Here is a 27,975-nt window from a genome sequence, read left to right as displayed (position 1 = left end):
TTTGTCAAGTAACACATCCTCACAGTATATGAAAGGACCGATGCCAGGGTAACACATTTTGTTTACTGCCAACAGAAGCAGATGTTTTTTATTTACATTTTGCTTTTATATTTGGAACAGAATCATAACACTCATGAGTTTTAATCATACATAAACTACACTTTTAACTCCATGTTTTCTGAATTGGCTCATGGCGTGTGTGAACAGCATTTGAGTGAATGTTCAATCTTGTTGGCTTTTCTTCAAACCGCTTTGTTTGGGTTTCTTTGCAATAATTGAATTACATGTAGAACATTGACTGAACATCCTGTGGAATGTAACGCGGGGTTGGCGGTAGAATCAAGAACAGGTCGACAGGGAACAGCAGCGTACCAGGGACTTCTACGAGGCTCCTGGACCAGGATCAAGGCCTCTAGGAGGTTCCTGTAGCTCTTAGCTTGGACAACAGCATCTCGTTCTTGCGACACTCCTGTGGAAAGGCAACAACGTTCATCAGCTCACTTCAAGTGCAGGCCAATGTGTACAGTCCCACTACCTCTTGGTGTTGATGTGAATCAAGTCAATCTGTATGTCCCTTAATAACAGTGAGTTACAAAGGGTTTCACAGAACCCCTAACCCCTCTGCAGTGAGTCTGCTCACCTCCTTGAAGTCCTTGACGGTCTTGAAGTAGAGTCTTTGTTTGTCCAGTAGCTCCAGGTGGTCATCGTTCAGCTGGTCGCGCCGCATCTTGTTCTCCTGCTTCTTCTTCTCCATCTGAGGAACATGGTGCACACACACACACACACACACACACACACACACACACACACACACACACACACACACACACACACACACACACACACACACACACACACACACACACACACACACACACACACACAGGTCACTCACACACACAGGTCACTCACACACACACACAGGTCACTCACAGGGCTCAACCTGCTTCAACACAAACCTACAAGCTGCCTACCGCTTCTCCAGTAGGTGAATCTGAGAAATTCCAACGTGAAATCAGATTTCTTTGTTATCAAAAGGAGATGGCTGCGAGGTTGTCCTTGATCTGGGTTGATTTGGGGGTTATTTTTGGGTACTTTAGAGCAGTGGTTCTACAATGGGGGTACACGTACCCCCAGGGGTATAGTGGAGTACTGCAGAGGATACTCAGAAGTTCTTTAATGGTTCCATGGCATGAAAATCTCACTTTATGAGGTTTTCTAACCTGCCTGCCTAAGGTCCCCCAGTGGCTAAAACTTACGTTCGGTGTAAAACGAGCACTAGGTATCCTGCTTGCCTTTGAAAAGATGGAAGCTCAAGCACGCTGATTTGGAATGTGGCCCCATATGTCGTCATAAGGGGCCAAGCTACCTCCCCTTTCTCTGCCTTGCCAGCCCAGAGAATTTGGCCCGCCAATGAGACAATGAGCTAAGACCTTGCGAGCTCCACATCTGTGTGTGTGTGATTACACACACTGTAACACAAGTGTTGTACACTTCTTTGTTATTAGATAACCGTTCAGCTTTTGGTGTTATGGCGCATAACACGTTGGTTCTCTGACGTCTCTCGTATTACCACAATGAGACTGTAGTGGGGGTTATCTCAGCCATCGTTGAGCCCAGCTGCCCGCTGCCGAGAGGCACCACCACCACGAAGCACAACCGCCCGGCAGCGGGCAGCCGGCAGCGTGCGGCTCAGTCTACTTCAGATTGATGTGGAAGTGGAAGAACCAGAGACGTCGGAGAACCCGACACAGTCGTTTGTGATTCATAATATCGTCTGGAGGCGCACACAGCTTTTGCCTGTGATCATATGTATTATATGATATGTAAGCCCAATAGGCTATATCATATTATTTAGATATAGAGCTCGAGGACTGTAATGCAAGTGTAGGCTTACACTTCTTTATTTGAATAACCGTTCTGCTGTTGGTGTTATGGCCCATAACACGTCAGACTCTAGTCTCTGGTATTTCCACAACGAGGCTCGTAGTGGGGGTTCTCTCAGCCATGGTTGAGAAGGTATTAAGGGAAAGGAACTTGGGCTTTGACTCCCTGAAGTACATGAACCAAGACATGGAGGAGAAAGGGATTGTTGCCCGAGATTGTCTCCCTCTTTCCGCTGCCGAGGGACCACCTTGGCGTTGCCCGCTGCCTGCTGCAGAAGGCGGTGGTGCCTAAGCGCTGCCCGCTGCAGCGGGCAGTGCTTGGCTGATGTTCTCTCTGGGTACTCTAGCGGGTACAGACCTTGATCTGGGCTGGTGGGGGTTCTAGAAGGTACAGACCTTGATGCGGTTCTGCTTGATTCCCTCCACTATCTGCTCCATCTGTCTGAGGAACTGCTCCTTAGCGCTGGAGGAGGACATGGCCCTGAAACAGATCACATCCAAAAGGTTCATTCTCCCAGAATTTGAAACAGCTCTTAATGGACCACCATGGTGTGATGTAAAGACTAAACAATACTCACTGCTGGAAGTTGTCATGAATCGAGTTCAGCAGATTCACCTGCAAAAAACAAATACGTAAGGCAGTTTGGATATGGAGAACTGGTCCAGGTCTGTATCAATTCATGGATTGTGAATATTGAACATACAAGTTGTTGATTTGATTTATAGGTTGTTTGATGAAATTGATGGGTTCCACAGGGAAACATGAGGAGGTGGGTAAAACGAGGCGTATATCTGATATGTTAGTTACTGCTGTCTGCCTCGGCTTCACCACACTCACCTCCTTCTCCAGGTACACCTTCTTGTCATCCAGCGTGTTGTACAGCGTGAAGAACTGCTTTGTCTCTTTATGGGTTGCAGAGACTAGCAGAGCAGCCAGATAAAAACAAAAACAACAATAACAAAAAGGTTTTCTACAGGTTCTGTGAGTTTTCCTGCTTGTGTAGTTTCCTTCCTCCAGGCGTAATTAAAGTGTGCTCAGAGCAGCAGGACTACCTTGGCTGTACAGCTCTATGAACCTCTTCTGGTACTGCGTCAGCTCCGCCCGGCTCGGCACCTCATCCATCTTCCTCTGCAGGATGGCGATCTCCCGGTTCCTCCGGGCCTGCAGGGAGCAGCGGAGGGCAACGCGATGAATCAGCGCCCTTCGTGTGGATGTATGAAGTGCTAGGGCCCTTCCTCCTCTGGTATGTCTGTCGTCAACAGGCTACATGGGCCGTTTTAAATATCATGACTTGTTTAATTCCCTTTTATATGCGTTTATCCTAGGAGGATGCCTTTTTGAAAAGGGACTCTAGAGACCCCTTACTGTTAGTAAACAATAACGTGATGTTGTGGGCGGGGCTTGTGGTGGAGGTGTCACGTTAAAATTGTACCGGGGGCGAAAATTGTACCGGCCTACGTCATCGTTTGTTTACATCCTGACAACCTGACAACCTGCCCTGCAACAGACGACGCGATGCAGAAAACATGTTTCCAAACGACGAAATAACATAATACAGATAGCAGATCGCTATCTGAATTATGATAGATAGCGATAACACTTGTTTTTACTTTATATTTGTATTGTATTTAATTGTTTAATCGAAACAATAAAGAAAATTGCCCGCGAAACGGGCGATCGCGTCAAATGACGCGTCAAATCACGTAGGAAGGTTCTTGAACATTCTAGACTATGAAACCTGCTTAAAACACTCAGTTTACTAGCTAAATTCGATTAAACAATTCAATACAATACAAATATAAAGTAAAAACAAGTGTTTTCTAGCGATCCGTTATCTGTATTATGTTTCAAGAACCCTCCTACGTCATTTGACGCGATCGCCTGTTTCGCGGGCAAAGCATTGTCATTTGACGCGATCGCCCGTTTTGCGGGCAATTTTTTTTACTGTTTCGATTAAACAATTAAATACAATACAAATATAAAGTAAAAACAAGTGTTATCGCTATCTATCATAATACAGATAGCGATCCGCTATCTGTATTATGTTATTTCGTCGTTTGGAAACATGTTTTCTGCATCGCGTCGTCTGTTGCCGGGCAGGTTGTCAGGATGTAAACAAACGATGACGTAGGCCGGTACAATTTTCGCCCCCGGTACAATTTTAACGTGATATGCTAAACACGGTCAGTTCTATAGTTTATAAGAGCTTATTTTGAATAGAGCAAATTACCAACCCCACGCCCCTCCCTAACCCCCTAACAAAGCACTAAGGACAGCTCTCCACCAGGAGCAGTAGCTTCCAACACCCGCAACCCCGCCCGCCCCGCCCCTCTACACATATATAACAGATTGGACTTGATGGGCACAATATGTACAGGGATAATTTTTTATCTACATATCACCATATATATATAATTTTTAACCATTTCTGTCATTTGGTCTCTGTCTTTGTGTCAGTCTTATTTGTCATTGGCTTATTGTGTCTTTTGTGTAATTTAGACATTTAAACACTAACTGCTGCTAGAAAGTGCCAAACTGTATTTAGTTGTGTATTACAATGACAAATAAACTCCTTGAATCCTTGAATAATTGGTAAATTATCTATGGGCTTATCTCGAGTCAAACAATAACCCTCTTTACTTATTCCCTAAGAGAGTTGCAAGATCAATCACCTGTTCCTCCTAGTACCCCAATCTGTGGACATAATGTGACCAAAACGAATCTTAGTCACAGAGCCTTACCTACAAACAAAGCAGGTGGATATAGCCTGGACATTTGGTGTAAAGCACTATTCCTATTTGCCTCCAATGGTTGCTGTGTTTTGCCTCCAGCTTTCGCTGTGAAGTCAACATGATGTTGACTGAATAATTGTCTATTGTCTATAAAGAGGAGGGACGTTGTCCTTTTTGTAAGATATTATTAGTATTTTGGTGATGAAACACTGAAAGAACAAAGAATACAAGGCTCTGGTTGGATTACCATCAGTAGTCTGATCTTCTGCAGCTTCTCGCGGTCTAAGTTATACTGTTTATCAATCAGCTGGTTCCTCTCCTACAGGAAGAGAAAGAGAGATTATACACAACCTTCCACTGAGTTTTAAATAGACCAGTCTGCTTGTCTAAACTCAAATCGAAACCATCCCAAACGAGGCTCAAGACAGTTTATAATATAGATGTGTATCTTAGTTAAATGTTGATTTATCGTGTCCCAGGGAATGAGGTCACCATCTTCTCTTCCGTGTCCTCTCCTGACGCCAGCTTCAGGTCCTCAATGTTCTGCTGCAGGCGAGACATTTCCTCCTGAACAAAATCAAACAGTAAAACTAATTAGTATTAAAATAAAATGTACATATATATATATATATATATATATATAAATCTCATAATAAATAAATCTCATAATAAAGGTAGAAACATAAATCATTGGCGATCAGCCCTCCGTCAGATACTTCTGACTCCGCAAGCTTTATGAACGGCATCAAGCAGTGGACACGTCATGGGATGTAGAGTTTGTGCCGTGTGTGTGTACGTGCACATTTGTGTATGTGCTCACGTGTGTATCCGTGCACGTCAGGCACTCACTCTGCAGTGTGTGCGGAACTCGTGTTCCTGGTTCTTCAGGCGCTCGTTCATCGATACCAGGGCCCTGAGCTGGTCCAGCAGGCTGGGCATGAGCAGAAGAAGAACCTTATCAGGGTTCATCACACACACACCAGTGACAAAAGGACCAGTCCTCTCTGGGGAAACATCAAGGATCACTATTGACAGTGTCGTCAATTCCTGTTTGATATAGATACAGTGTAGATATATTATATCTATATATACAATAAAACAAACAAAATAAGTTATGACTTTTTCTTCCTCTAGATATTTATGTTCGATCGTCTACTTGTAGATGGATGGTGGATATCAATGAGGACGAATACATATCTTTTATTTTTTGAGAAGTGGAAAACATAGACGTCTAGATGAATGGATAATATACTACACCCAAGTCTGTGAGGTATTGGATCCCCACGGTGGGATGGTCCAGTGTGGATAAGGAACCAGGAGACCGGGCCTACCTGCTGTCCGCCTGACCCTCCAGCTGCTGCAGCGCCTGCAGCTCGCTGTCCAGACGCTCTGTGTGCTCTGTGGCCTGGACACACAACACACAACTCACTACACACAGAACCTGGGGCTGACTCAAACACAACACACAACGCACTACACACAGAACCTGGGTCTGACTCAAACACAACAAACAACTCACTACACACAGAACCTGGGTCTGACTCAAACCCAACACACAACACACAGAACCTGGGACTGACTCAAACACAACACACAACTCACTACACACAGAACCTGGAGCTGACTCAAACACAACACACTACACACACACACAACCATAGAACCTGGGACTGACTCAAACACAACACACAACTCATTACAAACACAACCATAGAACCTGGGTCTGACTCAGGGCGCACTCACACTAGGCCATCTGTACCATACTCAAGTACGTTTGCCCCCTAAAGTCCAGATCGTTGGGCTAGTGTGAGCACACCATCCGTACTCAAGTACTGTTCAATTCCGTGGCCTGAGTACACTTCGGAGAGGTGTGCTCAGGCCACGGTCAGATTCAGATTCAGATTCAGATTCAGAAGACTTTATTGCCATGACATGTAAACACTTTTGGAATTTGTTTTGGTACAGTGGAGTTCACAACAGGACAGACAAGACAGGACAAGACATTGCAAATGTAAATAAATAATATAATAAATATAGAGTGCCAAAGTGCAGAGAGCTCACGTGATTGGGTACAACAGACCATTTGATCACTGGATCACTGAGTGGGGAGACAGGTCGGGGGGGGGGGGGGGCAGTGCATTTAGGAGTCGGATGGCCGTGGGGAAGAAGCTGTGCGAATGTCTAGTTTTTAGAGTCTTTAGTGACCGCAACCTCCTGCCTGAAGGGAGCGGAACGAAGAGACCGTGGCCTGGGTGTGCTGGGTCCGCCATTATCTTCCTGGCCCTCCCCAGAGCCCTGCTGTTAAACAGGGCCCCAAGGGGGGGCAAGGGGCATCCAATCACCCTCTCCGCCGAGCGTATCACCCGCTGCAGCTTGGCCTTGTCCTTGGCCGCTGCTGCGGGGAACCAGGTGATGATGGCGGAGGTGACGATGGACTCGATGATGGCCGTATAGAAATTCACCAGCATGGATGTTGGCAGCTTGAATTTCCTGAGCTGCCTCAGGAAAAACAGCCGTTTCTGGGCCTTTTTCGTGAGGGCATCGATGTTTGGCCCCCACTTCAGGTCCCGAGAGAGCGTCACCCCGAGGAATCTGCAAGACTCCACGGTGACGACTGGAGTGCCCCCCAGTATGATTGGTGGGGTGGGGGTCGGGTTTCTCCTGAAGTACACTATCAACTCCACTAGCTTCAAATTGTTATTGTTGCTCCAAGAAACCACCAAGTCGATCTGGCTCCTATAGGCAGCTTCATCCCCTCTGGAGATAAGCCCTACCAGTGTGGTGTCGTCCGCGAATTTAAGGAGCTTGACCGACTGGTGGCTGGAGGTGCAACAGTTGGTGTACAGGGAAAACAGAAGGGGAGACAGGACGCAGCCCTGCGGGGAACCGGTGCTGATCGACCTCGGCTCAGAGGTGTCCCGAGCTTCACTCGCTGAGTCCTGTTGGACAAGAAATGTGTAATCCACCTGCAGGTGTAGTCAGGCACCTGCAGCGCAGAGAGCCCACTCTCCAGAATAGGTGGCAAGATGGTGTTGAACGCCGAGCTGAAGTCCAGGAACAGGATTCTGGCGTAGGTCCCTGCAGTGTCCAGATGTTCCAGGACGTAGTGTAGAGCCATGTTGAACGCGTCTTCCACGGACCTGTTGGCCCTATACGCAAACTGCAGGGGGTCTAGGAGAGGGCCTGTGATGGACTTCAGGTGGGCAAGGACGAGGCGTTCAAAGACCTTCATGACCACAGAGGTCAGGGCAACGGGTCTGTAATAATTTAGGCCTGTGATCCTCGGCTTTTTGGGGATGGGAATAATGATGGAGGCCTTGAAGCAGGCTGGTACCTGACAGTGCTCCAGGGAGGAGTTGAAGATGTCACTGAAAACCGGGGCCAGCTGGTCAGCACAAAACTTCAGGATAGAGGGTGAGACGGCGTCCGGTCCGGCCGCCTTCCGGGGGTTCTGCCTCTTGAACAGGCGATTCACCTCCCTCACAGAGACAGAGAGGTGTGGGCGGGCAGAAGGGGTAGGGCTCGGGGGTGGAGAGGGGGGGGAAAGGATGGGGAAAGGGAAAGGGAAAGGGAGCGAGGGGGGCAGGAGCAGAGGGGGCAGACTGTTGCTCGAATCGGCACAGAGGCTAATGAGACGACACGCGCACATGCACGGATACTCAACCTGAGCTTGATGACGTATAGTCCATGCGACCGCTCTACCCCATTAAACAATAAACATGGCGGCAAGCGGTTCACGAGTGGGTTCACGTTGGTGCGATAGCGAAGTTGAGTGTTTGATCAAAAATCCCCCGTTCGTCACGGCGCGGGCTTTCTTGGTTCACTGGAAAGGGGGGGGCTGCGCACAGAGTCTCGACCTCTAAAGAATCATTTGCATACTCCCGAATGTTTTTATTTTTTTATGAATGAAGGCATGCAAGTATAAGTTCATGTCTGAGTGTAGGCTACAAACGCGATTAACTATTTACAAGGTCAAAAACGCCAACATATTCTTTATTTTGCTGACCACTTGTTTTTTATCCAGACAAAAGCCTAGAAAGGACAGTTCCTCTGCGTCTCTCACGTAGATCGCACCACCGTCTTTGTTTAATACGACTGCATGACCTTCTCTCACATGATCAGCAGCTCGCGGGTTTCAATTTCTCTCCAGTTAGATCTGCTCATGATGATTTCGCTGCATTGTCTCTGTGGAGACAGGGAATTGTACTTGAGTACAGTACAGGGCAACTTTGCCTAGTGTGAGTGCGCCCTCAAACACAACACATAACTCACTAAACACAGAACCTAGGTCTGACTCAAACACAAGACACTACACACAGAACCTGGGTCAGACTCAAACACAAAACACAACTCACTACACACAGAACCTGGGTCTGACTCAAACACAACACACTACACACAGAACCTGGGTCTGACTCAAACACAACACACAACTCACTACACACACAACCATAGAACCTGGGTCTGACTCAAACACAACACACAACTCACTACACACACACAACCATAGAACCTGGGTCTGACTCAAACACAACACACAACTCACTACACACCATAGAACCTGGGTCTGCCTCAAACACACACAGAACACCCTGATCTCCATATCTGGACCACCTCCAGGTTCTGTGGCCTCAGGGTCTGATCCAGGGAGTCTTACCTCTGCCAGTTTGGTCTTGGCCTCTTCCCCGCCTTCCTGCAGCTCGTCATGTTTAGCTTGAAGCTGGAAAACACACACAGATCCAATGCTTAACTCGTAGCTTAAAATGACCTGGACATGACTGTGGTCAATGCTGAACGACAGTGATTTCATTAATGTTATCAATAAAATCAACTTGTATAAATGATATACTACTATATATGCCAGCACGTACCTCCGTCTTCCTGCATATAAACCCCAATCCTAACCCTATTCAATAATGTACAAATGAATAACTTTAATAACATGAACACTATTACCTTAGTTAAAATGAACACCAATGGTAAATCAATTCTGTACTGTTAGTTAGCTGTTAATTAAATGTTTGCTTATTAATGCTAATTACTGCACTAGTCATGTTACCATGTTAATTAGTGGTTAATAAATGTACCCTTATTGTACAGTGTTACCTCCTCAACCAGGAACTCTACCCCCCCACCACCTCCCCCTGTTTTTAGCGGCCTGGCTCTTCAGCCTGTTAGTTTAACATGAGGACTCCATGCGGTGTGTGCTGGAGGAAGGAGGCTTCAGTGGGCTCTGACCTCCTCCAGCTGCTTGGTCTTCTGCTGGATCTGTTTGTTGAGGGAGGCCAGCAGCCTGCGGTGCTGCTGCAGCGGGCCGAAGCGCTCCGAGCGCTCCTCCGACGACAGCCCTGACTGCTGCAGGCGGACGACGACCAAAACACGCTTTGGTCATACTATTATTCAAACTGACGGCACTATACATGTCAAAGTGTAAAATGTGTTTTGGGTTAACGGTAAAAGAGGGGGCGTGTTATCCCCATGGTTATGACCCACTCCAACTTTGTGAACCTCTTTTTGTTCCGTTGATGTGTATGGGCGTTATAATGAGGGATGTTGTCATCAAGTTGCACCAAAAACAGTGTAGCAGTATGGGATGAATGGCAAAAACATCAGGTTTTACCCCCTTTACCCTATATGGGGACTTATTTCAATTACAGTGATAAAATGGCATAGATTACGATTATGACAAATTACCACTTTTAAAACAAAAACAAATAGTTTTGGGTTCACTGGCTATTTTGGACTGGTTCACTGGGCTTGGAGTTTTAAGAAGATAACTCAGTATGGGCCCTGTAATAAGAGATGTAGAAGCGTACTGTCTTGGCAGTGGTCTCTCGTAAGGGTCCCTGGCACATAAGTAGCAGAATGTTGACTCAACAACTGATTTGCGGGAACTGGCAAACCATATACATTCATAACTTTTCTTTCTAAATTACAACCAAATGGCATAGATTAGAATGTATAAGATCATTGAAGACATACCAACACGTAAAATACGGTAACTATAATTTGGGGTCCACTGTTGTGTGTGGACATTGGGAATGGGAAAGCCTTAGCCACTACACTCACAAACACAAGAAACCAACACAAGTGGACATGCTTTCCCCAGAGTGCACATTTACTTCTAGAAGTAGTGAGCAGCAGATCGTGTTATCCATCGTACCTTCTCTGCGTACTCGGAAGCGATCTGTTTGATTTCCTCTGACTGCAGTCCTACGATCTGACCCACAGCACTCGCAGTCAACGTCCCCTGAAATAACAAACGACAAACACACACCTCACTGTCAATACACACGTCTGTCTCCCTAAAGAGCTCACTCTAGATGTACACATCTCACTCTAAATATTCTTGAAGAGCAGAAACCTTTATTTATATAGCACAATGTATTCAAGCAGACCAAAGTCAACACAATAAGACTTACCTCCCCGGTCGCCATGGCAGCCATGTTGGTCATCAAAGTTTTGATGCGAAGCTGATTGTTTAAAAAAATAAAGATTATACATTCTCAAGTTTTGACTTTATTATTCTAAATGTAAACGTTTTTCTAATGGTGGGGTTTAAGTAACAGGTTTTTGTGTAAGTACTAACCAAGGCTTCTTACATTGCATATCATTTTTCATTGTACTTTATGCATTCTTTATATTCGTTATTCTTTATTTCTGTTATGTTGGTATAATGTCTAATTTATCTAATTGTATTGAATAGAACCCTTACATTCAGGGACTTTTTAAGACAACTGGGTTAAGTAACAGATTTTACTGGCTGGCTTCCTGCCACTGGTGTTGTTGTGTGTTCTCCTGTTATCTGTATTGTTGATGTTCCTGAGACTCAACGGTCTGGTGCCTTGCTGCTGTTGTTCTGTTCTAGGGGTGCAAACATCTAGTTGAGTAAACGAGTACTCGTCAAGCACTTCATAAACGATTACAAAGACATTGTAATCAAACAGCGTTTTGCAGAAATGTTTCTGAAATTGTACAAATACATTGTATATTATGTTGATAAGTAGGTCTTGGGCACAGGATACATCATAAACATTCAAAGGTCATGTATTGCTGTTGTGAAGCTATTTAGGTCTAGTAGCTGGCCCAAAAAGGCAGAGTTTCCAGCGCGTACAACAAGGTTCTCAGTTATTGAAAGTGAAACGTATCGGCACATAGCCCTGCTGTGGTAGACTGGGTAGCCCTAGGCCATTCTGCTGGTGATTTGAAGGAGAGGAGCAATACATTTCTTTCTGGTTCCGATACGCTTTTGCGGGAGCCAATCACCAAGCTGGCTTTCCCCCCTGGCGTGCTATTAGCTGGTTTAACACAATGACGACAGGGAAGCGACAGCAAACAGCCAAATGCGTACAGTCATTTGAACTAGACCTGTTGATCACGCCTCTTGTGCTGAAGAAAATTACAGCAGCCTCCCCAGACCAACGTGCAATCTACAATTGAGCTTGGTCTGGCAATAGCCAGGCTACTGCTGTGGTGGATTTCTGGCATCCCTGTTCTGTGCTGTGCCTGTGATCACTCCTGGGACCGACTGCTTTGACTTGTATGAAGCCCTTCACCTCCTCTGCTGCCTCCAGTTCCTCCTCCTCTGATGTCTCTGTCATGCCAGGGGGCGTGGCCTGTGTACCGGCAGCCAATGAGGCCTTCCGGTCTTCAGCCTGTAGGTGGGGACACAGGGGAGAAATGTCCAGTAAATGGCAGTGGAGGCTGACAGAAAGATTTAAGCCTGCGTCATGTTTTCTCAATACTTACTTTGTCTTGTTTGGAATGCTTGCTGAAGCCATATCGTCTGAGGAAAGAGGAAACAGTGCAATTTAGAAAGGAAGCGTTAAAATAAGACTGACAAGAAAAATTGACAAGCAACAGTTTTATGTTCCAAGACATACAAAAAACAACATGCTACACCACCTACAGCAACACACCACAGGAAACAAAAACACCTTTAACACCTTTAAACGTCTCTTGGGAAGTGGCTTCAGTAAAACTGAGCTTAACAGTCCGTGCAGTGCAACAGCTTAGATGTGAATTCTCAACCAGTGGCAGAACGTCATTCAGCCCACGGCTGTCACGGTCATGCTCCTCACAAAGATCACATTCCCAAAATAAAGTGTCCAAATCAACTGGTCAGGCAGATACTTACAGCAGGTTCTCTGATATTCTATCACAGAAGTGGAGAAGGAGAGATGGAGGTGAGAAGCTGGCATGAAGGTAAGGTAGGAAAGTGGGCACAATGATATCAGGGCGACCATGAGAGTCACGAGAGGGACAGATAAATACAATACATGCACAATGATATCAGGGTGACCATGAGAGTCTCGAGAGGGACAGATAAACAGATAAATACAATACATGCCCACAGATAATTTGCATTGTACTGCCAGAATGTCTTATGATGGACAATTAGCGGAGGTCGAGGAACTGTGGTTCAAAGACGATTGTAATGCAGCTATGTTGCCAATTGTTGCTTTGGAATGAGAAGTTTTGCATGTCAACTGTATAAAGAAGTGAAGCGATTCTATAGAATCCCAGGCTCAGCCCCACATGTGTCCCTTGCAAAAACCCAACATGACATGGGCTAAATTGGGCGGGGGGCGACGCATGTGATAGGATACCAGACCCGCATGATCCTGAGGGACAATATTTCAATATGACTTACTTCGTCCTCCAAGGGAGAAGAACATTGCTAAAAAATTTTTTAAAAATAAATTATGTATGGTCATTTTAAACGACGGGCTATGTAGACAGTGGATTAGAGCTGTCCCAAACGATTATTTTTCAAACGATTATTCTAGCGATTATTTTTTCGATTAGTCAACTAATCTAACGATTAGTTTTACCATTAATCGAACGATTATTTTTTCAGTTACCGATTACTTCACATTACTTCATCAATGTAACTTTTCACACAATATGGATAACAAAACATTTGTTGTTAATATCAACATTTATTAAACATGCCACTTTTTTGTGCAATAACATTGTGCAAACACGGCACTTAAATTGTGCAAACTGCAAAATAGCGCATTTTGATGCCATATGTAGTATCTAACAAATGAACAAAATAAGTCAATCAGGAGGAATATACGAAATATAAAAATACTGTTCTACTCCTTCCTCCCTCTCTCATTGTGCAAACTGAAAAATAATGCACTGCCACCTCAGAGACCCAACTTCGAAAAGGATTTATGTAATTTAAATTTTCAACTTGTAGTGTGTGTTTACTACTTAGAACTTGTTGATAGATCGTGGAATTTCGACAGCCAACAGCTAGACTAGAACTACCTACATAACATGACAAAAGTTCTCTTACTACTTAGAACTGGTTGCTAGATCGTGGAATTTCGACAGTCAACAGCTAGACTAGAACTACATAACATGACAAAAGTTTTCTTTTCACCAGAGTATAAAATCCGAACCCGACAAAGTCTATTCATAATATTGTAATGACCACGGAAGAGGCAGTGAATGAAGTGATTATACAGCTTATTAGATACCTAATAAACCGTTGGAACACGCAACCGGTCACCATAACAACGCTGATAAACAAACCCTCGGAGCTCGGCTTTTGGCCGAGTTTTATACCACCAGCCTCTGTGCTCCCGCTACTGCTTGCCGCCGCCATTGTTATGAATTTAAACGATTGGCGACTAGCGATCTGGTGCATATTTACCGCCACGACTGGAGTGAGAGTGGCGGGGGGGGGGGGGGGGGAGATGCGAAGCGTCGACGCAAATTATTCATGTCGACGAATTTTTTAAATCGATTACGTCGACTAATCGTCCCAGCTCTACAGTGGATACTCGATTATTACATAACACAACCAGTTTAATGGTCAACCATATCACACAGCCATGGCATGACCCCGACTGACCGCCGACTGAGACGGGGACAACAGAAGTGTGTTGCCTAATATTGAAAATGCTGATTTTTTATATTATGATATTTTGTTAATGTTTTATGGCCAAATGGCAAGAAGGTGAATTAACGAACAGATAGATGAGAACGTAAGACAAGACAAGATAGGGAAAGGGGTGGGGAGAAAGATAACCCATCTGCATCTAGTTTTGTTCAAATAGATCCGGACCTGGACAACGCTCCTCCTCCTCCTGCTTTCAGCCCGACCAGTGGCCCAATCCAGTGCAAATACCCCACGTCATGACTCCTCTACATCAGACGTTATAAAGTTACAGGCCATGGGAGGCCCACCTGAAGAGATACGGGTCGGTCTGCTGGACGACACAAAGAGACAGTCCAGCAGGACCAACAGCACCAGAGCAGTGGCCTCCATGGTGCCAGTGTAGCCACAAGGAAGTGGCCTGAACAAAGAGACAAAAGAGGGTCCCAGAGACGGGAGAGACGTGGGGACAGGCACTTCAAAGGACAGCCCGTGAGGCGGATGAGAAGCAGGAAGCAGAGAGAGAGGTGGAGGCGTGTCCAGGCGGATGGAGAGAAGAGCAGTGTACGGAAAGTATCACACTAGACACAGCATTCACGCATATTACAAGAGACGAGATCTAATGTGTAACTAGGACTGTGTATAGATTGTGTGATAGTTTCTAAGAAGTACATCTGAAAGGTTTGAAAGTTATTAGGAATGGTGGTTTGAAGAAGCATAGACAAGTAGAAAAGTTGAAGGTTAAAGAAATGTGCTAGACAGAATCCAAATGTCAGCGGTAGAATTCATTACAAGGCACAAATCGTTAAAATAAAGGCCTGGGCTTTCCCCTATTATGTTAAATTGACAAATGGGAAAGTCCATGTGTCAAGAGAGGGGATGGGGAGCCCACAACAACAACATTGGGTTACCAAAGCAAACCAAAGGAAATAATTACTCAGAAAAAATAAAGAAAACCCCATGTAGGTCCCTCAGAGACATCATGAAGGACAATGGGAAAGAGAAGAAGTATACCGTTTCCATTATGGGCTATACTGTGTGTTATTAATACTGGGTGGATTGACTATACATTTTTAGAGTAGCAAACGTTTCGTGCTTGCCAACTACTCATGTGTTTGTATCACGGAAGCAGCATTAAGGACAGATCAAATACGAAGAATATTTGTGTTTAGAAATGTTTTTAAACGGTAGCATTGTTCCTTTGTTTTATTTTTATTAATTTGTTTGGATGACTGTTGAATATATGGTAACAGATGACTTGATATGATGTTTATGTGGATAATTATCAAAAGGGGGGAATCCCAAAGAAATTATCCAGTGACTATGGAAAACTATGGTTCACATTTTGCGAACCAAGTCATCCAGCAGAATTGACCCACCCAACCATTGTGCGTACCACCCTCGGAGTGGTGGGACAGTAGAGAGGGAGAATGGTGCCGTAGAGAATGGTGCCAACGTCTACGGGACCACAAGCCAATGCAACTGCAGATACAGCCCAAGGAAGGGCAACTCCACGATACATGGATTACTATCGGAGGCGTGCCTGGAACTCACCAAGGCGGTTGGAACCATTCCAAGTCCTGTGGATCATAGCAAGGTATTGGGCACCATCACCAACAACAAAGGTCACTTCCGACCCAACCCACTTGGCCGTCACGTCACCCCAACACTGTAACCAGGGTGAAGTGCTAGTAACTCACCCTTACACACACAATCACGTCAGAAACAGGCCCAAAGGACTGTCTCTGGCCTGGGGAGGGATGGGGCCATAATAAACGTCATTCAGAATGGACACCAGCCCTGGACCACTATCTGATGGGATTGATAGTGTGATAGAAGTTTATTTTATTTTTTCCAGGTGATGTTCAGTGATTTCATACTACCTACTGTAAAAGCGAACGGTGGTATAAATATCTGTACTGGGAGGCCATGGTCGGGCATAATAGATTGTGAAAATATGCATGTTGTGATTAAGTGATCATTTTTAATCTTAAAGGGACACTGTGTAAAAATTACTCCCATCTAGTGGTACAATTGTATATTGCATTCAAACTAATAGTGCTCGCTTGTTCAAAAACTACGGTGGGCAGTATGTGCCAAGAAGCTGTGCCATGACATCCAATACTACCTCATCGAGTCATTCGAGCGATGATGAGGTTCGTTATTTCAAACAAATTTCAAACTGCATTGAATCATTAGTGTAAGCTAATGATGTATGAGTAACTATTCCTCGAGCAAGATAGTGAATTATTTCAGTCATCATTCACGCTGGCTCATAGTGAAAACGGGTTTGCATTTCCTGTACCACGTAGTGCTTTTTGTCCCTCTCGGCAGTTCATAGACCGGAAGAACATGGAAGCCTCCATGAAGCTTACCATTCCTATGTAACTACATATTAATTATTCTTCGCTCAGGAGGATAAGTGAGATTTTTTGCAGAGATAATTTTACACCAATGAGGACTTATGTATGAATGAATACGTTGATTTGAGGTAATAAATGACTTAAAATATTACACAGTGTCCCTTTAAGGGTTGCATGATTTTGTGATTATAAATAATCAAAGGGGGGAGTGTGATGGAAAAAATCGACATGTTATGTTTTTCTTTATGAACCTAGGTTTTGCATACTATTCCGTGTATGTCAAGCCACCCAGTTATTCTGCAGGGTCGTCTAAAATGTAAATCTTTCCGTTTCGTGTGATGTAATCTGGTTTCACATTCCGTTCCCGTGTTGTCTGTAGTTTGATTTGGACCTGTTTTCCTTGACCCCCTGGGGAGCGCAGAGAAGCAAACGGTGATAAGGAACGGGCTCAACCACCTTAACGACGATAACAAAGGCTTTTGGTTTATTGGGGGACAGCTGCCCACAAGGATCCGATCTAACTGTATAAGAACTCCTGACTTTAGCCACTCAGTGGACTTCTCCTTGCGAACCTTTAGAGAATGAAGTGAGACGCAGGGCGAACTCCCATCTGAGGTCTCAGATTATTGTATTGTATGCCTTTTATGTTGTTTGTTGATGCATGTTGTGAAGTATCTTTGTTCGTACTTTTAATACAAATATATATGACCAGGAATCGCCTGCAAGTATTGTGTGCTTTTTGCATCTAAATATCTCATCTGTCTTAGACGCAGTATCTGACAGAGAAATTGCCACGACAGGGAGCAGCAATCTGAACTCTATGTGTGTATCCATTGATCTCAAAAACCTTCAACACGCCTGACTTTGACATACAGGCGCATGGGAGCATGTGACTTCACAGTTGTATGTCACAGAATAATGAGCTTGATTGATGTGGGAAAATATGAGGAATATTTAAGATGGCTCTCATCTGAGGAAGGGTATGTAAAGCAAAAAGGGACCTTGCTTAGGCCCCGTCCACACAAAGCCGAAACCGTTACGGTTTCATTCTATCCGGTTTCGGAGTATCTCCGTAAAGACGGAGTCAAGCGAAACCGGGTAGATCTGTGGAAACGCTGTAGTACACATTCCAGGCCCATAAGGGGCGCTGCTTCTGCTACAAAAATAAATAATAAGAAAAGGCGAGCATGCGCATAAAGGGTGAGACTCCGCGGGCTTAACAGTCATTGGCTAGAGGGTCGAGGGGTGGGGCAATGACGTCATGGTTTACGGTTTCAGTCGGTTTCAGGCGTCCACACGAATCCAAAACGAAACCGGGTAGATTTGAAACCACCTCCGAGGGTGGTTTCAGAAGTTTGCGGTTTCGGTCAGCGGATTCGCCGGCTTCGTGTGGACGGAAGGCCGAACCGTACAAGACCTGTGCGGTTTCGCCATGAAATCGGCTTCGTGTGGACGGGGCCTTAGTGATGTGAAGACAGGAAATGATATGGAACCAACTAATCGGGAGGTTGAATGAGAGCAGATGGGAGAGAATGAGAGAGCCAGAAGATATGGGGCCCCACACACACACACACACACACACACACACACACACACACACACACACACACACACACACACACACACACACACACACACACACACACACACACACACACACACACACACACACACACACACACACACACACTCTCTCTCACACACACTCTCTCTCACCGGCCGTATTCTAGTAGGGTGGAGTGAACGCGCGACTCCTCATCCAGCAGCTCTCCAGCCTCCACTTGTCTCTTGTACTTCCTCCTTGGTTTGTACACTTCCTGTTCCCCACACACGCATCAGATAGAGGAACCAGTTATTAGCCAATCAGAGGTTGTCCGTTATTTTTTCTTCTATCAAAGAGCTCCACAACTCACTGATATATCCAGGACAGCTTTCACTGCTCTGTCCTTCTTCTGGAGAAAGTCTTCATCCTACAGAGAAAGGGGAGGACACACAGACAGACCGGCAGAGTGAGATAGAGATAGAGTTGATGATGAGTTGGGTGACTAGATGATCTCCTCTAATAGGTGGTTACCTCTGGGTAGCTGTGGGTCTTGTGGAACTGAGCTATGGAATAGGCTCGGATGGAGTCCCCCATCTCCTCCCTGGTCTCTATAGCTCTCTTCACTAACCACTGCCACAAGGAAACAAGATGGCTGACCAGTAGATCACAACTCATTCATAACTCATTATCACACAAATAAAAATACTTTAACATTGGTATACACCTTATCTATTTGCATTAAATCCAAAGATACAATACAAAATAAAAGAGAGCATGGCATATTGTCTTGTCATATGAATAAGTTAGGACACCCCCTTTTTGATATTATTAACATATGGTTGTAACTATATAAATAAAACAGAGAAAAAATATATTTTAATTATTTGAATGATGTTATTAATAGCAATGCAATTTTCGTGTGAGGAAATAGTCACCACAAGGTGTATTGCTACTTATAACGGCCTTGTATGAGCATCAAATGCACCACTCTAGTGCAAATAGTTAGAACATTGTTAGAGATGACTTTGGAGGAGCCATTTAGTCAGGTTTGCCCTTGATTGTATCACTATGGTGAGATCCAAAAAGCTTTCTGAGGCCTTCAGAAAGAAGGTCATAGATGCATACAAGTCTGGGAAAGGTTTTTAAAACATCTCCAAGCAATAAGAAATCAGCCATTCCACTGTTCAGTAAATAATTTACAAGTGGAAGACATTCAAATCAACTGTCAACATGCCCGGGTCAGGCCGCTTAGAAATTTCAAGAGCAGAACGCAAGATGCTTAAAGAAGTCTCAGAAAATCCTTAAATGTCATCACGGGACCTTCAGGTAGCTCTAGCCACAGTCGATGTTAAAGAACATGCATCTGCTACTAGAAAGAGACCGCACACGTTTGATTTGCATGGGAGGTGGCAAGGAAGAAACCCTTGCTGTAAAAAAAAAAAAACATCAAGGCAAGACTAAAGTTTGCCAGAGAACACATGGACAGAAAGACCAGAAAGACCATTTATAAAACTGTGCGTGGGATTGTTACTAAAAGTGTACGTTCACCCAAAAGACAAGTTTTGCGTGCGCCAAAAAATATTCTGACTTATAAAACCTTGTGTACGCACATCTCTGAGCAATCTTTGCTTTATAAATCACAGAGTGCCTACAAGTGTGCGCAGCTGAATCAGCTTCACGTTCTGCCCTGTACACACCCCTTTTTAACCATAAATGGTCAATGCAAACTACCTCATGAATGCGATCTGCATATAAAACAGACTCAGATGCAAGTATTATGTCTTGTCGGAAACAATGGCAGAAGGACTGAGAAAAGCAAAAAAGCGAAATATCACAGAGGTTGAAGTGGAGACACTTGTGGGTGAGGTGGAGGCCCGAAAAGTAGTTTTGTTCGGCGGTCACGGGATTGGGATCACCAACAACAAAAAGCAGAGTGAGTGGAAACATGTTGCTGCAGCAGTGAACTCTGTCAGTAGCACGGAGCGCACAGTCCCAGAATTTAAAAAGAAGTGGTCTGACATAAAGGTATAATATTTTTTATGCACCAATAAATCGTTATGGTCCCTGAAGACCCTCTCCCTCCGAATCCTGCCATTTGCATGGTCCTCCAGCAGTGCCATGGTGGAGCATTACGCACGGGGCTCACCGCTGTATTTATAGGGTTACGGTAATAAGACTTACCGAGAACACCTTGGATAATCAGTTTGTAATCACCCACGTAAAATGTTCTTGAACATAACCCCTTTTTAATGCCTGATTTTTCATGAAAAGCATCAAGAGGAACGGATTGTGATGAGGAGTATGTGGTTTGGTTTTCCACACTTGGGATTTAATTGACAATTGATTATGTGCAGTGTCACATAAAATATTATGTTATTGACACATGTTGGACGGATGCTTTATTCTATGCAGTCACGCCGTCAGTCAACAGAATGGAGTGACGGGATTAAATATAGAGAATTTTCATTTAGAATTTTCATTTAGATTCTAAGGAGATGTTTCTGGAGTTATACTTAGAAATAACGCAGTTGACTTAACTTATTCTGATTACATAGATTTAACGCATGATGTGGGTTGAAAATTAAACTTATGAAGGGCGATGATAAAACATAATCGTTCTTCTCACTCTACATTTCTTCAGTCTGACTTTAGTTCCCCACCACAGCGTCTGTCGCCGATTCTCCTTTTCCTCCAAACCATGCGTAGGCATGGGTCAGAGTTTGCTTAGGGCTGCGCACATTCTCCCGTCAAGTCAGTTTTTTATAGATCACAACCTTGGCGTGGAAAGTCACGTACGACACTTTCAGCCCCGTTTTGTGCTTGGCATGCTCAACATGATAGAACAATGAATTCTGTATAGTACCAGAGGGGGCTTGAGGGACATGCGAGTTTCATGATCTGTCATTTGAATTTGGATTTGCATGTGGAGCATGCAACAATACAATGAACTAAAAACATTACAGGAACTCCACCAGGAAATGGACCAAAAGAGAGAGGTTGAGAGTTCTAAAATGGCCAAGTCAAAGCCCAATGTCAGAGACTGACACAGTTACAGGAAACATCTAATTGAGGTCGTTTCAGCCAAAGGAGGCAACACCACAGGCATATGCCGCTTTTCCACTGCATGGTACCAGCTCGACACGACTCGACTCGACTCAGCTCGCATTTTTTGCGTTTCCACCGCGAAAACATGGTATCTGGTACCTGAAGTGGCTGCTTTTTCTAGTACCGCCTCGCTCTAGGTTCCAAGCGGCTGAGCCGATGCTAAAAGGTGACGTCGGCAGACGGCCGGCCACTGATTGGCCAGAGAGTGTGACGAAGTCACGAGAGCGACATGGCAACCATGCTGGTAACAGCCATAGCAGCGCCGCAGCCAACATATTCCACTTCTTCAACTTCTTCAACATGCCAGCTAATAATAGTAATGTTATCGATGTCCTCCATTGTTGTTATGTGGGTTCTGTCCATGTGTGGGTTGCGTAGGTGTTGTTTGCGTCGCGTACAAAAATACGTCACGGCCCTTTCGCGCAGCCGACCCCGCCCACGTCCAGGAGGTACTATTTGCGGTGGAAAACGACCCGTGCTGCTACCGTGTCGAGTCGTGTCGAGTCGAGTCGAGTCGAGCTACATGTGCAGTGGAAAAGCAGCAATAGTGTATCGTAACCTTTTCCTCAGCAGAAATAATTTTTCAACATTATCAGTTTTTTGTTCCATTACAAAGCCGTCATCTTTTATTTAATCTATATTATTGAAATATTCACGTAATTTTATTACGGTAATATGCTCACATGCCCGTACCTGAATCACTGGGAAAATGTGGATGAAATCCAAGCCCTGGATTTGATGGGGCTCCAGTCGGTGTGGACACTTCATCTTGGGCAGAACCGAAACTATGTTCTCTGTGAGAGCACTTCAGACAGACGTTGAGTGATAGAGAACCGAAAGAGAGAGATTAAGATATTGAGTCATTAATGAGCATGTAGGGCATAGATATCATGCTCAAGGCTGCCTACAAGTAGACCGTGTGGACATGTGGTTTGAACCCATTTCATCTGATGCATATCTGATTAGATATTAATCAAGCACATGTAACCCGTCTTATGTGTGAAGACGTAAGCTTTGTTTCTCCACCACACTGTTTCATAAATACAGAGAAACACTCACATTTTCTGGCCAATGGTGGAGTTCTCCTGGAACAGTAGATCTACGTCGATATCAAAGTTACATGTTGTGATACACCAGGTCATCCCTCCAACCACCTGATAATCAAAATATTTAGTAAGTTTAATACCATGGATTCAAGTGAAGAGGTTAGCGTAATATAAATCTACTTTCTGTTGAAGGTGCAATAGGCAGGCCTAGAACCCCATAGTGTTGTAAGGTTGCTTGAAACTTAAGACTTTGCTCCAGAGAATTATTTCTTTGAGGACTGATGGTCAGTTGTATGTACATAGTAACTAATGCGTCTCCTGCTATTGGACATGACACGCTGAGTGTTAACAACATAATCCTACCTTGTCAAACGGGGAAAGGCCCTTAATACGGGCCCTGAAGTATCCAGCTGCCAACAGGAGCTCAAGGATCTCAGACAACTTGATATTCTGCTCTTCGTCCTCTCTGGTCTCCACCTGCACGACATGGACAGATCCAAGCAGGAAACAGTCAACCCTGTCACCCAGCCCTGTCACCCAGCCCTGTCACCCAGCCCTGTCACCCAGCCCTGTCACCCAGCCCTGTCACCCAGCTGTCAGTGGCAGGGAACATACTGCCAATTCATTTTACATTACATTTTACATTTAGGGGTTTTTGCTGACGCTTTTATCCTAATCGTACAGCCATTCATTCACCCATCACACCCCGATGGCGGTGTCAACCGCGCAGGGCTACAAACAGCTCTTCAGGGTCCTGTTCAGGGACACCTCGACACTCAGCTAGGAGGAGCCTGCGATCGAACCAGCCACCTGCGGGTTACCAGCCAGCCCGCTATATCTCCTGAGCTACTGACGCCCCAACCATCCTAAATATGAAGTCCTGATTGACAACTATATTATCCCCTGGTGTGTTGTCAGCGAGGTCCCTGTCTGTTGACTTGGAGCGTTTACACAGCAGTACCATTCAAACTCATCCCCCTAAAATCGCTACAATATTACACAAATAATATAGTCGCATAGGTTGTTTACCTGAATGAGGTTGCCTTCCTGGTCGTACTGAACTCCTATTTTAGAGCCTGTTCTCGCTCTCTGGAAAACAGACGTGGCCGCCATGTTGGATGGATGCAGAGGGTCACATGACCTGAGCATGTGACAGGCACATGTTCACATTATCATCTGTAGAACTAGGTCCATGCTGTAGACATACAGCATGGACATTATATAATATGTCCATGGCTGTAGATAGTGTTAGTTTGATATGCACCGACGGAAAAAGGAAATAATTAATAATCACTAATTAAATAAAAAGCGATTATATATCGCTTTTGAAAAATATCGCTTTGAAAAGCAATTATCTCTCTTTTTAAATATTTTATACATTTTTTAAATATATTTCTTTTTCTTCTATGATTAATTAATGATAGATATAATATCTACTCTTTATGACAAGAAAAAACCTAAAGGGTTATTATTGGACCACAGGACGGTGGTGGAAGAGGGTGATACAATAAGAAAAAAACATGAACAAATTATTACTGACAAAACAACAACCAAGACAAAAGCTCCAAACACAAAATGCTAGACAACCACGAAATGCAAGAAAAACTCGTTTTGGACCCGTTTTAATATTTTTTTGAAAATATATTGCCATTGCTTTCTGCGAATACAAATGACCCAAACACAATCATAAACACCTGGTTATATTTGATGGGAGTAATGGGGTTAATATATCTGTACCATGGACATATTAAGATCTGTACAGAGGACGTCGCTCAAACACCGGCAACCAGTGTTGCCAGATTTGGCCAGATTTCCTACCCAATCTGGCAACACTGCCGGCAGCAGAAGGATTTTTGCGACAGTCTGGCTGGAAGTGGGGCAGAGTTCACGACAACGGATCGATTGCCGGCACACGTGTGTACATGTTGCTGGCGTTGGAGCCTCTATGGTGGATTCAACATGGCTAAGATATTGAAGAAGAATAAAGTGAGTACGAAAGGTACCAAGAAGACACTCAACAAAAACACAGGCACTGAGAAGACCCCGGAAAAAAGTTCATCTGCTAAAAGAAGAGAAAGGAAAAGGAAATCTGCTGGAAAACTCAAAGGCACCCTAAAGACTACCAAAAAACCTCCGATAGAAAAACTTGACTTGGATAATGTCGACGAGGATGAATTGCTCAACGAAGGAGAAGAGATCATCCCAAGTGAAGACGAAGGCGGTAGCGATGATGACAGAAAGCATCAAAAGTTGCTGGAAGCCATCAGCGCACTGGGAGGTAAGAAGAAGAGAAGACTTGCAGAGAGATCTGAAGCAACTATTCAGATCTCTGAGTTCTCTGTCGATGCAAAAGGCGAGGGGGAGAAAATCAACTTGTCCGACCTGATTCAGACCATTGCAAAAACTCCGGCGGTCTCTGCCCAGACAAAATCACACTTAAAGAAACTTAAACTTGAAGAAAAAACGGTAGATTCCCCTCTGACCAAGCCGGAGACGGAAAGAATTCAGAGAAACGTCGCCTTTCAGAAATCTTCCGAGGAGGTATCTCGTTGGCAGAGCATTGTAAAACAGAACCTAAAGGCAGAACAGCTGGTGTTCCCGCTGAACCAGGAAGCCCCGGGTCCCAAACCCTTAGAGCAGGTCGTGTGTGGATGGAAAGCCAGAACCCCACTTGAGCAGGAAATCTTCCGCCTGCTGTCCGTCAACAAGCAGCCTATCAACGACCCCATGCTGACCCCCATAGAGGAGGAATCCCTCAAAGCCATGAGCCTCGAGGACGCCAAGATCCGGCGTGCTGAGCTGCAGAAGGCCAGAGCGCTGCAGTCATATTATGAGGCCAAGGCCCGGCGGGAGCGGAGCATCAAGAGCAAGAAGTACCACAAGGTGCAAAACAAAGCCAAACGTAAAGAATTTGTCAAAACGTTTGACGAGATGTTGAAGTCTGACCCCGTGAGCGCCCTGGAGGAGCTGCAGAAGCTGGAGCTTGGCAGGATGAAGGAGAGGATGTCCCTCAAGCACCAGAACAGCGGCAAGTGGGCCAAGTCTAAGGCCATCATGGCCAAGTACGACGACGGGGCCCGCAAGGCCATGCAGCAGCAGCTGGAGGTCAACAAGGACCTGACCCAGAAGCTGGCCACCACGCTCAGCGACGAGGAGGGAGAGGACGACGGGGAGACGTCGGAGCCAGACATGCTGCCTGACTTCGTCAACGAGGTGGAGCCGGGCCAGGACCCCGCCAACCCCTGGATGAGAGGCCAGCTCTCCAAGGACCCGGTCGACCTCACAGAGCCCAGTGTGCCGGAGACCGCAGCCGCTGTCCTCATATCTGAGGATGAGGAGGAAGGCCCGGAGGAGACGGAGGAGGAAGGGCTACTCAGAGGGTTTGCAGAGAGGCGCAAGCAGCGGCAGGAGCAAGAGGCGGAGAACGAAGCAGCGAAGAACCAAGACATGGAGGTGATGACGGAGGAGAACAAGGCTGGAGCTGAGAAGGCTGTAGCATCGCATGATGCTGCTGATGCTGATATAGCTGATGATGACGAGGAGGAGGAGGAGCTGTCAAAATTCACAAACCTGTTCCAGGAACTCAAGGACAGCCGCATGGAAGCGGAAGCTTCAGCCATGGTGGCTGAGGTGAGTGAACCCGAGTGCGCTCAGCTGCAGCAGGCCATGTTCAGAATCAAGAGCCTGGAAGACATGGATCTTCTGGACCAGGAAGAACAAGCAGATCCGGCTGAGCCCAACGCTGAGGCGCCTCAGCCGGCCCCTCTGGAGAGCAAGGGTGCGGACAAGAAGAGGAAGAGGAAGCGAGGAATAGACCTCGCCGAGGTCCTCACCAAGGAGGCCACGGTCATCCACGTCCCACTGGCCCCGACGGCCGTGGAGGGCGCGGAGGGAGCCGCCCACGGTCAGGAGGAGCAGAGAGACGTCATCAAGGAGGCCTTCGCTGGGGACGACGTCATCTCTGACTTTCTGAAGGACAAGCGGCGAGAGGAGGAAGCTGGGAGACCCAAGGTGGTGGACCTGACCCTCCCCGGCTGGGGGGAGTGGGGGGGCCAGGGGCTCCAGCCCTCAAAAAAGAAGCGCCGGAGGTTCCGGCTAAAGACAGCACCGCCGCCCCCCAGGAAGGACGGCGGCCTGGCCAGCGTGATCATCTCGGAGAAGCGGGACAGCTCGGTCAGCATGCACCAGGTTGGCGCGCTGCCGCACCCCTTCCTGCTCCCGGAGCAGTTCGAGGTCACCATGCGCGCCCCCGTCGGGGCCACCTGGAACACCAGGCAGGCGGTCAAGAAGATCACCATGCCCAAGATCGTCACCAAGGTGGGCGCCATCATCCAGCCAATGAGCCGGGACGACCTGCTGAAGCACAGCAGGAAGCAGGAGGAGGAGGGGACCGCCGGAGAGCCGAAGAAGAGAAAAGCACCTCAGAGGAAACGATCGCAGAAACGCCATAAAAAGACTAAGAATTAAGCTTTTTTCTGGCCCTTTGTTAGTTTAGCCATGTTTCTTATTCTGAAGGTCAGAGTTCCAGAGTGTTTCTTTAATATGCGCAGATGGAAGAATACAATTATTCATTTATCTCAACTTCTAGATTGTACACTCTACAAGGTTCATGGGGTAATATTTTATAGTCTATATCCACTTCGGGTGATTTCAATCCTTGATGCGTGTTGATATTGTTAATGTAACGACTGTATTGCAATTCTTCAGTTTATAGTTATACAGTTTGTGTAATTGATACAAATAAAATTCTCAAGTAAGGTGAACACATTCTTAATAAATTGCTGGAGTTTAAGTACAGTGATCTGTTTTTCATTTAATGTACACCTATTATTAAATCCACATATTACTGAATTATTAATATTTTAGGAGAAAATTGTAACGTGGAACTTTGTATATTTTTTTAAAGCAAAGTTAATTAACACTTTATATGGTAACAGAATCCAATAATTTAATACACAGTTGAAGTGGTTATGTGTTGGCTTAATGCCACCTGCAGAGGGTTCAGGGGTATGCAGAGGGGTAAAAATAGGGGAAATAATGCATTTAGAATAGTGAGCAGTGATACATAAACTGTTCCAGTAATTTATGTAAACGTCTTTCATACAAATGTAGCCATTTTGAATTTTACATAATATACATGCAACAAATAAGGTCATGGGTTCATCCAGGTGTTTGGAGAAACGTTTTATTTAACCACCAGGGGCGCTATTGTGCGGCTCCTGCTTTGAGACATTTGGATCCCTGCTGCGGACCGACAATGTGGGATGAAGAGAATGCCTGCCTATAGAAACGAGGATAACTAGAAGGTGTCACAACCATTTACTGTATTTTTAATTAGTATAAAATTGTCTTACATCTTTATATCCATAATTGAATTATAATTAATCAACCTAATATAAGTTCTTCA

The 27,975-nt window shown here is 45.3% G+C and overlaps 2 protein-coding genes across 3 annotated transcripts; one reads left to right on the top strand and one right to left on the bottom strand.

Moving 5' to 3' along the window:
• Nucleotides 1-43: 43 nt before the first annotated feature.
• Nucleotides 44-23,759, bottom strand: ccdc93 (coiled-coil domain containing 93). Of its 2 annotated transcripts, XM_056579476.1 has the most exons (24): nt 23,598-23,759; nt 22,932-23,045; nt 22,582-22,676; nt 22,216-22,327; nt 18,949-19,047; nt 18,788-18,844; nt 18,591-18,691; nt 12,757-12,774; nt 12,369-12,405; nt 12,176-12,274; nt 11,042-11,092; nt 10,783-10,869; nt 9,858-9,974; nt 9,277-9,339; nt 5,951-6,024; nt 5,469-5,550; nt 5,112-5,186; nt 4,867-4,938; nt 2,940-3,048; nt 2,725-2,807; nt 2,465-2,502; nt 2,283-2,367; nt 641-754; nt 44-469 (listed from the first exon to the last, which is right to left on the bottom strand). In XM_056579476.1, the coding sequence occupies exons 1-24, from the start codon at nt 23,715-23,717 to the stop codon at nt 413-415; spliced, it is 1,959 nt and encodes a 652-aa protein (XP_056435451.1). In that variant the 5' UTR covers nt 23,718-23,759; the 3' UTR covers nt 44-412. The 2 variants fall into 2 exon arrangements, with proteins under 2 accessions (XP_056435451.1, XP_056435452.1); XM_056579477.1 differs by lacking the exon at nt 12,757-12,774 and having other exon boundaries at nt 23,598-23,712.
• A 697-nt stretch (nt 23,760-24,456) lies between these two features.
• si:dkey-251i10.3 (uncharacterized protein LOC553498 homolog) lies at nt 24,457-27,385 on the top strand. The gene has a single exon (XM_056579475.1). The coding sequence runs from the start codon at nt 24,528-24,530 to the stop codon at nt 27,033-27,035; it is 2,508 nt and encodes an 835-aa protein (XP_056435450.1). The 5' UTR covers nt 24,457-24,527; the 3' UTR covers nt 27,036-27,385.
• Nucleotides 27,386-27,975: the final 590 nt, after the last annotated feature.

Source organism: Gadus chalcogrammus, chromosome 20, assembly GCF_026213295.1.
Source record: "Gadus chalcogrammus isolate NIFS_2021 chromosome 20, NIFS_Gcha_1.0, whole genome shotgun sequence".
NCBI classification, from domain to species: Eukaryota; Metazoa; Chordata; class Actinopteri; order Gadiformes; family Gadidae; genus Gadus; species Gadus chalcogrammus.
This window is presented reverse-complemented; position numbering and strand designations above follow the sequence as displayed.